The sequence below is a fragment of the Rhinopithecus roxellana genome, chromosome 2 (assembly GCF_007565055.1).
Source record: "Rhinopithecus roxellana isolate Shanxi Qingling chromosome 2, ASM756505v1, whole genome shotgun sequence".
In the NCBI taxonomy this organism is placed as follows: Eukaryota; Metazoa; Chordata; class Mammalia; order Primates; family Cercopithecidae; genus Rhinopithecus; species Rhinopithecus roxellana.
In genome coordinates, this window is record NC_044550.1 from 191295871 (window position 1) to 191310468 (window position 14598).

At 38.3% G+C, this 14598-nt stretch overlaps 1 protein-coding gene across 1 annotated transcript; it reads right to left on the reverse strand.

Moving 5' to 3' along the window:
* Nucleotides 1-2876: 2876 nt before the first annotated feature.
* On the reverse strand, nt 2877-13997 carry IL21 (interleukin 21). Its single transcript, XM_010362510.2, has 5 exons — nt 13775-13997; nt 13632-13667; nt 8419-8574; nt 5616-5693; nt 2877-5525 (listed from the first exon to the last, which is right to left on the reverse strand). The coding sequence occupies exons 1-5, from the start codon at nt 13940-13942 to the stop codon at nt 5475-5477; spliced, it is 489 nt and encodes a 162-aa protein (XP_010360812.1). The 5' UTR covers nt 13943-13997; the 3' UTR covers nt 2877-5474.
* Nucleotides 13998-14598: the final 601 nt, after the last annotated feature.

The window sequence follows — 14598 nt, forward strand, 5'->3', positions numbered from 1 at the left end:
CAACACTGTCACAGAAATACAGTAAGATGGTGATGGAAATCCTTTGAGAAGAATGATGACTAAGTTGAATATTGATGGACACCTGAGTGTTTTCGTTTTCAGGTTATACATATATTTTTTCTTTCTTTTTTAAAATTTTACTTTAAGTGCCAGGATACATATGCAGAATGTGCAGTTTTGTTACATAGGTATATGTGTGCCATGGTAGTTTGCTGCACCTATTGACCCATCCTCTAAGTTCCCTCCCCTTAGCCCCCACCCACCAACAGACGCTGGTGTATGTTGTTCCCCTCCCTGTGTCCGTGTGTTTTCAATGTTCAACTCCCACTTATGGGTGAGAACATGCGGTGTTTGGTTTTCTGTTTCTGTGTTAGTTTGCTGAGGATGATGGCTTCCAGCTTCATCTATGTCCCTACAAAGGACATAATCTCATTTCTTTTTATAGCTGCATAGCATTCCATGGTGTATATGCAACACATTTTCTCTATCCAGTCTATCATTGACGGGCATTTGGGTTGGTTCCATGACTTTGCTATTGTAAATAGCACTGCAATAAACATATGCGTGCATGTGTTTTTGTAGTAGAATAATTTGTATTCCCTTGGGTGTATACCCAGTAATGGGATTGCTGGGTCAAACCTGAGTGTTTTCTAAGCATTAAAAGGGGATGGAGGAATAATGTTCTATGGAGAGGTCACTACCAGTGCAAAGTTACAGAGGAGTGAAACAACATAGTGTGTCTAGGGAACTAGAAGCGATTGGATTGGCTGGAATGTGAAGTCCAAGGTTAAGAGAAGCTGGAAGCTGAGTGCAGCATAAGAAAAAAGGTCTTACATGCCCCGCCTCAGGCCTGGGCTTTGTTCTAGAGGAGAGCTAGTGAAAGATTTTAAATAAGGGAAAGTTGTAATCATGCTTACATTTTACCAAATATCACTCCAGCGGCCATGTGGAGGTGGATTGGAGAGAGCAGATGAAACGCTAGAAATCCAGTTGGAAGGTATTTTAACTATTGCAACAAGAGCTGAGAGCCTGAATTAAGGTGATGGCAGAGGTAGTAGAAAAGAAATGATGAATTTAAAAGATAGAAATAACAAGGCCCAGTTAGTGATCATGGTTATAGTGAGTAAAGGAGAAGACAGAGTCTGGGAGGCTAGGAGGATATAGTCCCCTCAATTAAGTTTAGGGAACTCTTGAAAAGGAGAAGGTCATGGAAGTGGGGAAAAGTGAAGAGATCAATTTTAGCATGTTGAGATGAAGAGCCTGGGAGATAAAGAGAACATCTCCAGGGAGCAGTTGGATATATGACCCTGGGAATTAGTAGAGAGGTCTAGCCTTTAGCTATAGATTTAGGAGTCAACAGCATAGAGGGGGTATTTAAAAGAACAGGAGCACATTTGACTATCGAGAAGGAAGGCTTAAAGTGAAAAGATGACCAGAAACAGAATCCTCAGGAACATCAACTTCTAAGGAGAGGACACAGGAAGGGAAATCAACAACTGATACTGCGTCAGAGAGTAAGACCTCAGCCAGACCAAAAGGGGCCTTCAAAGTCATAAGGAAAAGGGAGGGGGTGAGGGGGTGGTTGAGAATAGCAAACACCATGATAAGATCAAGTAAGCTAAGGGCTTAGATACATTGTGAATTGGTTATTAGGAGGTCATTGCTGACCAGAGACAGGGCAATTCCAATGATGCAGTGAAAAGGTGTTAGATGGGTACAAATCAGATTATAGTGGTCTGATTAGTAGATAGGAGGTGAGAGAGTGTCAAGACATTTGTACAGACTATTCTTTCAATGAGCTTGACTGTGAATATGAAAATTCCCTTCCTGCACACAGGTGAGGCTATGCCAGGCTGACTGGGGACTGGAGTAGATGGAGGGGTCTCTTATCCAAAGCTGTGGCAGATGTTGAAAGCAGATGAATATTCAGAGCTGAATGTGAAGTGGGAAACTGACTCCAGAATGCCAGGAAGTGGAGTTTGAAAGGATCTCCAAAAGTGAGGGGCTGGAGCCAATGTCTGAAGCTGGATTCGGGCACCAAGGATAAGAAAGCCAGCTAGAATGTTTGCAGGCAGCTACTCAAGAAGAGTGAGGAGGGCAGGGGATGGTGTGTGGTGCTTGGCCTGTAGTTCAAAGGACTGATCAGGGATGCTGGTTCTGTGAGGGAGGGAGGAAAACTAATAAATTGAGAGAATGGCTAGGAGTTAGGGCCTAGTTTCAGAGTCTCAGGACAGACACAGTAGAAGTAGGGCAGTTTGAGAGCTAAAAAACTAGCAGCTGATTGTTTTATATTTACATATATAAATCTTTACATAGATTTCTGAGAAAAAGGGGTCCCAGGTGATAAAGTCTGGGACATAGTCATGGCAGTAGACCACAGGATGGAGTTAAAAGATACAGGTGCTCAGAACTGAGGAGGCTAAGGTTCTGAGATGCCGCAGTGCTGGTGGAATTTTCCCCATGGGCACTGAAGTCACCCAGATGATGGCAGACGTTGGATTTGAAAGAAAGAACATCCTCAGTCCCCAATGAACATGGAGGAGTGGCCAAAAAATGACAATCATTAGTAAGAAGAGGACAGAAAAAGCTAGATAGGATAAACTGGAATGCAGGAGAGAATTCTGTGCAAGAGTATAGGTGCAGTGGTGGCAGTGGGCATTGGGAAGTATCTCTAACTCCTCTTGAATGTGCCATACATTAGGGAGGTATCCTTGAGGCAGAGACAGGATCCATTTCAGTGAGAACAGGTGAGAAGAGAAGATCATCTTTACCACGTACATGTAAAAACTATATGCTCCCAGAGACTAAGGATAATGTTTTATTTTCAGTCAAGACTATTGAATTAAGGGTTTCCAGGGAATCACAAAAGACGGTTGTACTGAGCGGGTAGTATTTAATATGATCAGGTCTTAAATAAGAAGCCATAAACGTGAACATTTAAAATCAAATATATAATAAATAATTATTAAGTTATAAACTACATAGTTCATATTAGCTAAATTCTCAGATGCATATGTAAATACAACAGAGCAATAATATAGAATAATAATGCTACAATTTTATATAAGTGTCCCAAGAAGACACTTTGAACTAAAATAATAAAGATTATGATTATTTTTTCCTGAACTCTCATGACCTATAGTAATGTTTCCTTCTCTCCCTTCCTTCCTTCCTTCCTTTTTTATCTTGGAACATGTCCCTTGCTCCTGCAGTGAGTGTTGCTACAAATGTTACTGAAATAATATTGAGCAACTGAATATCAGACTCAGTAGAAAATTTTACTCAGAAGTATGATCAGATGTTCCTGTAAGAATACCTAGAACTTTAGAGATTCATAGACATTTAAAGCTTTAAAAAAAAGAAAGAATAGACGTTAGAGATGGAGTCCAGCACTCTTATTCTACAGATAAGGAAATGGAAACCCAAACAGTTTAAACAGTGACCACAATTTCATAGTCAACAAAATTTCAGGTCTCCTGTATTACTGTCCGTAGGTGAACAGTTATATTTATGGGTTATCTTTATATTCCTTTTAAGAACTGGCAGTCTTGAACATAGAACAGTGAAGATGGAGCTGTTCAAGTCTCACTGCTTCATCTTGTTTATTCCAATGCATTGCCTTTCCTGGAGTGCTGGTGGGTTTAACTCTGGTTAAACACCAGAGTTTATCTGGGTGTTTAAACTCTGTTTAATGAAGGCTGTTAGCCAAACCCTCAGTAAATTATTTTTACTTTTAAGATAGAGACCCTGATCGAAATAATTGGAACAGAAAATTTTAACAATAAACATGCCAAAAGAAATACATTATTTTAAATATAAAATACAATATCAAAGGAGTTAATAGCTATAAATTCAGAAACAAGAAATACAGATTCCATCTTTCTCACTATCTTTGCGCCTGTTTCCACCTTTTATCACAACAACCCGGGCTGGCCTATTTGAAACTGAGGCACATTTTAGATATATATTATCATCATCAGGCACATAATTCCTTTGTAATATATATTCTAAAATGTTAAAACAGAGTACCTTGTTTCTGATAAAATGTTTTTTTTTCTTTTTTCTGAGTCTACTTGCTGATGATAAAACATTTCATTGAGATTTAATTAAACAATTCTCAATATATCTTTTAGAACTGTAGGTTAAGTCTGTATTTGTTTTAAGCACATAATTTTTCTTCTCAGAGCATAAAGCATTTCTCTTCCCACATCCTCTTGCACACTCACAACTATTTTAACAATAAGAGATTCTCAAATAGCTTATACCATTCTAGCGAACATTTTATTTTTCTAGAGTTTTTAACTTCATGTTTAAACAGGCTGTGCTGGAGTTGATATGAAATGGCAGCTAGAGTAGGTTGCTTGCTTTTACCACCCATGTTTGAAAGATTGGAATGCTTATGCGAAAGTCTGTTTTCAACTTGGAGAGGAGTCCTGGCCTCTTGGTTTGTCTCCTGATTTTTAAATCATATAGGTTATTGAATTTGTCTTATCCAAAGTATAGTAACTATAAGTGTCCAAAATGTTAAACATGTTTTAAAATTTTGTCAAAGCAGAAGTTTCATTTTAAAAAGAAGGAAGAAAAGAAGGAAGAAAGAAGGAGACAAATATTTGGAGTTATTAGCTCGCTTATAATATGATCATTATAACAGTTTGAGAAGAGAGCTACAATACTTTTAAAACTATGTTTTGTTCCAGAAGACAACCTGGTATATGTCCCTCTATAGGTTTAAATTGCCATTTCCACAAGCTTAAAATGTTAGCTTATAAGGGGACTGGGGACTGGAGGAAGGTAATATTAAATCCACTTCTTAATACTCTATTGCCACTGACTAAGAGTCTATTCCATAAATACATTCATATCTATAGTATTTAAATATTTTTATAAACCCCAATAAAGAAGTAAGACTTTTATAGCCATCTGGTATCCCCCAGTGCATAAATAAAGTACATATTTATATGTTAGACATTCTGAGATTTAAAAAAATATTCAGATATAAGTTTTTAAACATTCAGTTTTCATTTCCTTAAAAGAATAAAAATGTCAGCTTTTCATTTTGCTTTTATATGTTTTGCTTCTATGCTTCTATATTTTTAGCTGGAATGAAGGTATATATGTTTTAAGTTATGATCATAATAGACCTCATTCTGGTGGTAATCAAGCTGAAGGTTAATATAAAATCAATAAATGTCAAAACTATATTTTTGATTAAAAATTTTAACCTTCTCCTTCAACCAAGAAATGTCAAAGTTGAGCAGTGAAATAAAGTAAAAACTTCAGAAGTCATAGAAATCAATAACATAGGAAATCAGACTATTGTATAGTGATTATGGAGAAATAATCCTGACTTTTCACACTTATGAGTTTTTTTTCCCATCCCTAATATATTGTACTCCTCCACTTGGAATACAAAGAAATGAGTTTCACTACTATATTAGAGTATGTAACATAGTGTCCAGCTGCAAGTTAGATCCTCAGGAATCTTCACTTCCATGTGTTCTAGAGGACAGATGCTGATGAATCATCTGTGGAAATAGTATACCATGAGTAACTAAGAAGCAAATCTGGATAGGTAAAGATAAAGCAGAAAATCAAATGAAACTTAAGGTAGATACCTTTTGGAGAAGTGATTTGAATCTTTCTAGGAATTCTTTGGGTGGTTTTTTCTCATAAGAAGCACATGAAGGGCATGTCTAGAAATCAATGAAAAAGTAACAGTCTTCTTTAATTTTTTTTTCTTAATAAAATGCTTCTTAAAATTTTTTTTTATTAAAAACAAATTATGTTCACTGAAAAAATTTGAGAAGTACATAAAACTGTTTGGAAAGTAACAATGGAAAAAGTCCTTGTAATCCCATTCCCAGAGATAGGAATTCCACTGCAATGTTTCAATGTATATTCTCTCTGTGTTTTTGGTATTTTTAATTATTATTATGCATTTACATTATTTATACCAGTTGGTGATTTGCTTTTTTTTTTTTTACACTTAACATATCACAGGCATTTCCTAAGTGTTAAATAGTCTTCAGAAATATGACATGTAGTGGTTATTCTGTATTCCAACATAGAGTGGAACTATTACTATTTTTGGACCCATAGGTTGCATCTAACTTTTCTTTTTTTTTTTGTGGACAGTCTCGCTCTGTTGCCCAGGCTGGAGTGCAGTGGCGTGATCTCCACTCACTGCAACCTCCACCTCCTGGGTTCAAGCAATTATCCTGCCTCAGCCTCCCAAGTAGCTGGGATTACAGGCACGCACGACTATGCCTGGCTAATAGTAGACAGAGGGTTTCACCATGTTGGCCAGGCTGGCCTCAATTCCTGATCTCAAGTGATCCGCCTGCCTCAGCCTCCCAAAGTGCTGGGAATACAGGCGTAAGCCACCACACCCAGCCATATCTAACTTTTTACTTTTGTCTACATTACTCCAAAGAACATCTCTGTAAATAATTTTTCATATATATCTTTGCTTATTTGATATATTCCTAGAAGTAGAATTACTAAATAAAAGGGATAAAAAATTTTAAGGCTTTGATGTAGAGTTACCTCTTTTCACTTGGAGCATTCTTATTATTATAGGTTATTGTTTAAAATGTTTAATTGGATAAAAAACAAGATTTCCTTGTTTTAACTCACATGTATGTAATTACTAGGGAGATTGAACAGTTTTTCATATATGTGTTGCTCACTTGCATTTTTAAAAAAAGCTTTCTTAGTTTATGCTGTTTGTCTTTATTCCTATTTAGATACCAAACACCAAGCCATTGCGTGGTAGTTAGCATCTGAATGCCAGTGCAATGTTGTAGTGAGAGCATTTCACTAAAAGGTAGTAGATATACAGTCTAATTCTTATCATTCTGACACTATGTATGGAACTTGGGGCTAGTGACTTAACTCCTTGGTAGATCTCACTTTCCTCATCTATGAGATGAGCATACTTAACTGGAGAGTTCTAAGTTTAGCTCCAAAGCTATCACTTCATGAGTTCCAAAAATATGTTCAGCTGCTTTCTTTCTGAGGAAAGATTTACAGGGACATTTTTCACATGGTCACCAGGCCAAGCAATCAAAGGAAATAAGAATCATTTTGATAATGTAATTAAGATTTCATTTGAATCACATGTGGAATTTTTTGGAGGAGAAAGAACTAATTTAAAAAATTTGAGGCTGGGCGCGATGGCTCACACGTGTAATCCCAGCACTTTGGGAAGCCGAGGTGGGCAGATGACTTGAGGTCAGGAGTTTGAGACCAACCTGACCAACATGGTGAAACCCAGTCTCTACTAAAAATACAAAAATTAGCCAGGCGTGGTGGTGTGCACCTGTGGTCCCAGCTACTCGGGAGGCTGAGGCAGGAGAATCGCTTGAACTGGGAGGCAGAAGCTGCAGTGAGCCAAGACCTTGCCACTGCATTCCAGCCTGGGCGAAAGACTGGGACTCCGTCTCAAAAAAAAAAAAAAAATTGAGAGTAATTTATTTTATGTGTTTTCCCACTGGCTTTGATTAATCTTTGAATTACTCATGTTCTTGAGTATCTGCATTTGCTCATGAGTTGGCATATACAAGAGGATCTCAGAGCTCCAAAAAGCTAGGGACTGTTAAAATTCCCCAGCCAAGTAATGAGGCCTGCCTATTTCAGTTCAATACTGACTCTGCTAATGTACAGGATGGTAATATGATTTAAGAGAGGAGGCAAAGTTTAAGATTTGCCTGAGTCTCTTGTAGGCTCTTTTTCTTGTTAGAAAGCTAGGATCTAGCTCCTGTTAATAAGAATACTGTGACCATATGAGAGGAAATACTCCTTAACTCCAGAATCACAATTGGATTCTCTGCCTAATGACTTCCTCACCTTGAGAAGCTATATTAACATATTCCAGCTACCAAGGACTACTAGGAAATTATAATTGGGTTTCTGAATACTTTCAAGTCTGTGGACTTAAAAGAGTGACCCTACTTCTTAAAATGCACCATGTGTAGGCCAGCCGCGGTGGCTCATGCCTGTAATCCCAGCACTTTGGGGGGCTGAGGTGGGCAGATCATGAGGTCAGGAGATTGAGACCATCCTGGCTAACACGGTGAAACCCCATCTCTACTAAAAATACAAAAACAAAATTAGCTGGGCGTTGCGGCGGGCACCTGTAGTCCCAGCTACTCGGGAGGCTGAGGTGGGAGGAGAATGGCGTGAAACCAGGAGGTGGAGCTTGCGGTGAGCAGAGATCACACCACTGCACTCCAGCCTGGGCGACAGAGCAAGACTCTGTCTCAAAAAAAAAAAAAAAAAAAAAATGCACCACGTATAATAAGGCATAGGTAAGGAAGACACCAGCAGCTCTGGCTACAGGTGTGCATGTGTGTTTATGCAATGCAAGATATATAGTTTATAAGTACAAATAAGATAGATGACAAATGACAATCTTACTAGTCTGTGTTTCTGTCTTCTCTCTGCACCTGTGGAAGGTGATTTCCTCTTCAGCTTTTTAATTGATAAATTGATTATCCTTTCATTGTTTCCTGTATTGGCTGACTTTAGTTGGGCCTTCTGAAAACAGGAAAAAGCTGACCACTCACAGTTTGTCTGAAAGATAAACAATTTGCATATATGTTAACAAATATTATTCAGAAAGTAAAAGATAGCTTTCCCAATCCTCTATTTCTGTCTCTTCTCCAATGTCGTGCATTACATCATTTCAACAGATGAGTGAAGTATGATTTCACCTCCTACTTAATCTTTGGGATGGGAAAAAGGGATAATCCCCTGCCTCACAGATAAGAGAGAAAGGAGCCTCACTTCTTCACAATGCTTTATTCCTGATGCTATACAGAGGACCATTTTGACATCTGGGTGGTGGACAAGACCTTTGTGTTTTGTAAGGGAGAGTTAGTTCGGTTTAGAAGCACATTTGCTGAATTATGAGGCTCTAAAACTTACACTGTGACTAGTGGCAGCTTTGGGTGAATTATGTTATAGTCTGATGAAGAATATTTTTCATTTGTTTGCGGTTTCTATAATGTATCTATCATGACATGTCTTGAGCAGCATTTTATTCTGTACAGCGCCAGGCATAGTGTCTTGCCAGTTAATGTCAACATACATTTGTGAAGTTAACAGATGAAGAAAATGAATTAAAGCCCCTCCTTTGGGGAAAGGAAATGGGTACCTACCTCTGATAGCATATTTTACATCTAAAATTCAATATGCTTGCATAGATCACACATGACTTTTCTAAAACCCTTTTCATACTCCCAGCTCAGTTAGGGTAGGATTCTGCCTGAATCAAGCAGTTGAGGGACAGTTTGAGGCTTGCCCAACCAATGAGAGGGAAGGTAATTTCTTAGAAGGTAAGAATAGGGTCTCAGAGAATGGAGGAGTGTATAAAATAAGCATCAAACACTTATCTCTTGACTTGGAAAAATAACTAATGACTAACAAGCCAAAAGCTTAGCAATCAAACTGGAAAGGAAATGGAATTTACTGGAAGAACCAAATATATACTGACTTGTTGAAAAATGTTAATGCTGATCCAAAAGCTTATATCCAGGTTACTTGTATCCAACTTACTTTTTTCTTTCAGCAAACATGTGTATGTGATGCTATTTTCCCCCTGAAGTTGCTATATTTTCATTTCACTAATGCATATGGAAGCTACTACTTTATAACCAGAAGCCTCAATCCCTTCCAGTCCCTACAAAGGCAGGCCTATAAGTAACAATAGTACCTGAATCTTCTTATGGACAATCAGCTGAACACAGCATCTGGCCTGCTTTGCATTTTCCAACCCATATGCTTACCCAATATGAATGTTGATTAATAACATGCATCTCTAAGACACAAACCTATCAGGTTTGCTTTGCATATATAGCCACAAGCTGAGAAGCAGCTTATCTGGTTTCCTTATATCAAGGCAGATTGCCTCTCATAAGGGCAAGGTGGTGTCCTTTCCATATGTTTGCCAAAATGCTTATTTAATAGAAACTATTTATAAATGTTCAATATAGCACTTTTTTTTCCTTGAAAACCACACGTTCATGTTTGTTGAAGTTTTTTCTTTTCTCTTCTTTTTGACCACAACCGGCTTAACTTACTGGAAAAAATAATATTCATATTTAAAGAGGTAAATTTTCCAGCTGAAACTGAAAATACTGACTGCTTCATCCGTGATGATCTGAAAAACCAGCATTTCTCACAGAGGCTCATTTTGCTGAGTTAACATTTACATGTGTATGCTGAAAGAAAATTAGGTTCCAAAGAAGTAGAGGGGCCCTGCTAGCCAGATGAACTCCCTTGAGATAATATTGCCAGGAATGGTCAGTACCAGTACTCAAAGCACTGAAATTGTAAAACTACAATTTCAGTTGTAAAAACAACTGCAAATCTTTTCTGAAAGCCTTTGAATGGCACCTGGACACTGACGCCCGTATTGATGGGGCTGTGCTTCCTCTCCCACCCTTCCTTGTTTACTTGTGTTAACAGACAATGGTGTTTTGTTTTCTTTTGCTCTGCAAGCAGCAGAGCTGTGTCTGGCAATATGTGGTCCAGGATAAATAACTGCTGGAATTGGCTTTATATGCACATCAAAGGCCGCCTCAAAAGAGGAAAAGAAGTGGAGAGCTGTCTCCACTAAACTGCCTTAAGGATGTATTGAGGAGAGTGAAAAGATTAACCTTGATTTAGGCAGCCTTAGGTGCCCTATCACTCAGGAGTCTACAGGATGCCCAAGTCCATATTTAGCACCGTCTGGAAGCATAAACATTGCTTTCCTTTGCTATGCCTTGGTGACAACAGACTCCAAAGGCAAGGCTTTGTTTCCCTCATGCTTTAACATGTGAGAACATGAGGAGTTTTCTGCTCCTACATTAGTTTTGCAGACTAGAAGGAGTGGTAGTGAAGTCAAAAGCAAGAATTAACAAACCATTCCTCTTCAGCTGAAGAACAAGTCAAGTGCTCCTTTTGCCAGGAGTAACACTTGTCTTTGTTGTTTTGCAATTGAATTTTTGAAACTTTTTGCCTCCTTAGGGCTTTTTTTGTTTCTTTTGTAGAAACAGGATGTCTCACTATTTTGCCCAGGTTGTTCTCAAACTCTTGACCTCAAGCAATCCTCCAACCTTGGCTTCCCAAAGGGATTACAGGCATTGGGATTATAGGCAGGAGCCACATCACCCAGCTGAGGCCTATTTTTACATTTTTTTTCTTCTGCAAAGAAAGCCCTGGCCATTCCCCCTAAGGAGTCTTGCTAATTGGGCAAGGCTACCTTTGTCCTGGCTGGGTACGGTGGCTCACGCCTGTCATCCCAGCACTTTGGGGGGCTAAGGCAGGTGGATCATGAGGTCAAGAGATTGAGACCATCCTGGCCAACATGGTGAAACCCTGTCTCTATTAAAAAATACAAAAATTAGCTGGGCATGGTGGCGTGCGACTACAGTCCCAGCTACTCGGGAGGCTGAGGCAGGAGAATCGCTTCAACCTGGGAGGGGGAGGTTGCAGCGAGCTGAGATAGCGCCACTGCACTCCAGCCTGGCAACAGGGCGAGACTCCGTCTAAAAAAAAAAAAAAAAAAAAAAATGATTACCTTTGTCCTACACACAACTAGGTTTATATCAGGGTTTCTCAATGGTGATACCACTGATATTTGGGGCTAGTTAATTCTTTGTTGTCAGGGCGGTTTTGTGCATTCTAGAATGTTTAGTACCTGCCTTCTACCTACTAGATGCCAGTAGCACCCCCATTTCTACCTCCACGTGTGACAACCAGAAATTTTTCCAGCCAATGCCAAATGTTTTCTGGGGTACAGAAATCACCACCAGTTGAGAGCCACTGGTTATATGATTAGACAGAAAGAAAAAGAGAAAAAGAAAGATGCCTGCCCAGGCCAATTAGAAATGTTAGATAATTATTATATGCATAAAACATTAGATGGTTTTATTTTCATTACACTTTTTTTTTATTTTTTTATTTTTTTGAGACCGAGTCTGGCTCTGTCGTCCAGGCTGGAGTGCAGTGGCGCGATCTCGGCTCACTGCAAGCTCCGCCTCCTGGGTTCACGCCATTCTCCTGCCTCAGCCTCCCGAGTAGCTGGGACTACAAGCGCCCACCACCACGCCTGGCTAATTTTTTGTATTTTTAGTAGAAATAGGGTTTCACGGTGTTAAAATCTCTTACAGACCCTGCTTTGAAGCTAGCTTGATATAATGCTGATGTGACCTTGAACGATTTCTTTCTTCCTGAGTTTGCCTACTAGTATAGCTTAAAGATCCAAGTTACACTATTACTCACTTGTATCATAGCCAGCATTGCTTGATCAGATTATCAGATAGATATTGTATCACTGAGACAAAATCCTCTCATTATGATGTAAGATAAAAAAAATCTTTCATTAAAAACGCATCTAAAGGAAGTACCCATTGGATGAACTCAGGTTAGAAGGTGGAATGTCTTTCCTGTTTCTTATTTTGCATGTTACAGACTACAGCCAGGAAACTCTGGAAGGGATTCTAACCATAACAGTTAAACAAGGTGCATGAGATGCTAGAAATGCATGTTTTGATAATTAGGCACATTGATTAAGAAGTATTTTCAGTTATTGGAAAAGTCTTTCCAATAAGCTGAATGTGCTACTTTCATTTTAGATGCTGCTTATTAGAAAAGGACCTAGTAAATGAGAGTGGTTGGGTTCAGAGCTAGAGAGTGAATTTTAGAGAAAAGCAATAGTTGTGACTCATTCACTTTCTAAACTTTTACACATAGTCATTTACGATAATTGTTTTCTTTGCAATGTATCTTCCTTCTTCAGTCTCCCCCTTTGTAGTGTCCTAATTACTGGTAGCACTTTTAGTTATTCTAATTTATGCAATTAAAGGTCTGTGACAATGAAAACATTTCCCCAATTGCATTTATACTCTCAGGGTACCAGACCAGAAGATCAGATCATAGAAGTTGCTAGAGAAAAAGATCAGCGGACAGCACTCTTGAACTACATGCCAAGCCTGTCCTTCCTGGAACTCTAATGGATTTAAATGGCTTAAGAGATGGGATGAATTGTTGAAAATGGTTCTTTCAAAAGACCTCATGGAAGGCCAAAGACAAGACTCACTGAAGCCAAGGTATATGTGAATTATATTCTAAAGCACAGCTTTGATTTCCACACCACCATTTCTCCATGCTGTCCCTGTAATCTAATTCTTTCTTTCTTTCATTTTTAAGTTTGTTATTAAAAGGTTAATTCTGCTTCCTATTGTATGTATCTATGTTTCTTAAGTAGGATAACAAAGAGGGCTCAAAAGCTTTCATGCCCAAGGGCTCTTAAAGAGTAACTAGCTGTGCATTGTTCAGAAACTGATCAGAGTATAGATTTCATTTCTAGTTTTGTTATTCTGTCTCAGCAATACTACTTAGGAGTACTCTTAGAGATTCTTGAAGATAAACATAGTTTATGAGGAATATAATATATCATTTTTAGTTGGTTTTTGGTAAATCAATGAATTTAACCAAAATATAAATAAATATTTCATCAATTATTAGAACGCTAAGTTCATTAAAATTCAGTATACTCCTATATAATCATGTTAATGCCTTTCTTATTAGATTTTAAAAGTTATGTCAAATGTATTTTCAGAAATAAATTCAATTGGTCTTACCTCTACATCTTCTGGAGCTGGCAGAAATTCAGGGTCCTAGAGCAAAAGAAAATTTGTTCTGAGTTATTTTTGTAAGCCAAACCCTCCTTTTATATTAATTGAAAAGTATGATTTAGATTTTGTTGTGACAAGTATAGTCTTACCAAGTCATTCACATAATTTTTCAGCTGATCAACAATATCTATAAGTTGACGCATTCTAATCATGTGGCGATCTTGACCTTGGGAGCTTGATTTGTGGACCAGTGTCCCCAAGAAGATGACCATCAGACAGATGACTATCCTCTCCATGTTGCCAGGACTGGATCTCATAAGTACCAACAGTAGAGCTAGACGTTGGTCTCGTTTTCACTTCAGCTTGACTGAGAACAGGTTGTCAGTTAAGCTACCTATTTATTCATCCTTCAGGGAGAGGTAAAGCCCTCCCATTGCAGCCTGGAAATCTTTGTAAAATGGATGAATGTGAGTAACTCTTTTTTCTTTTCCACTGGCTAGGTATACGTGTGCATGTGCTAATGTGTGGGGGCAGGGATTGATGGAGTCAACGAAATGTGCCCTATCTGCATCTTTGACAGGAAAAAGAGAGAATGGGTGAATTCCAATTTCAGCATGAATCAAGAAGTATGTATAATAAACAGTAGGTACTACAAGACTGCAAAAAAGTAAACAAAAACACTTTGATCTCTTTTTCTCAGCCTCCCCTGGCATCTTACCTGTTCTCTCTGACAGTCATAAGAGCACTTCGATAATGAGTAAAATGGCAACATGTGCTTTCATGCAGGACTTTTTCTTATGGTAATAACTATGTCTTTTGACTAAAATCATCCAGTATTCCATCATAAAAGTAGGAGGAGAGGCTACCTTTTAGGAAATTTTAAATAAAGAGGTATTTTCCAAATTAGCAAGAATATTTTAGGTTCTTACCAAGTTTCAAGGGTTTAAAATAGAATTTGCTTCCAACTGTTCAC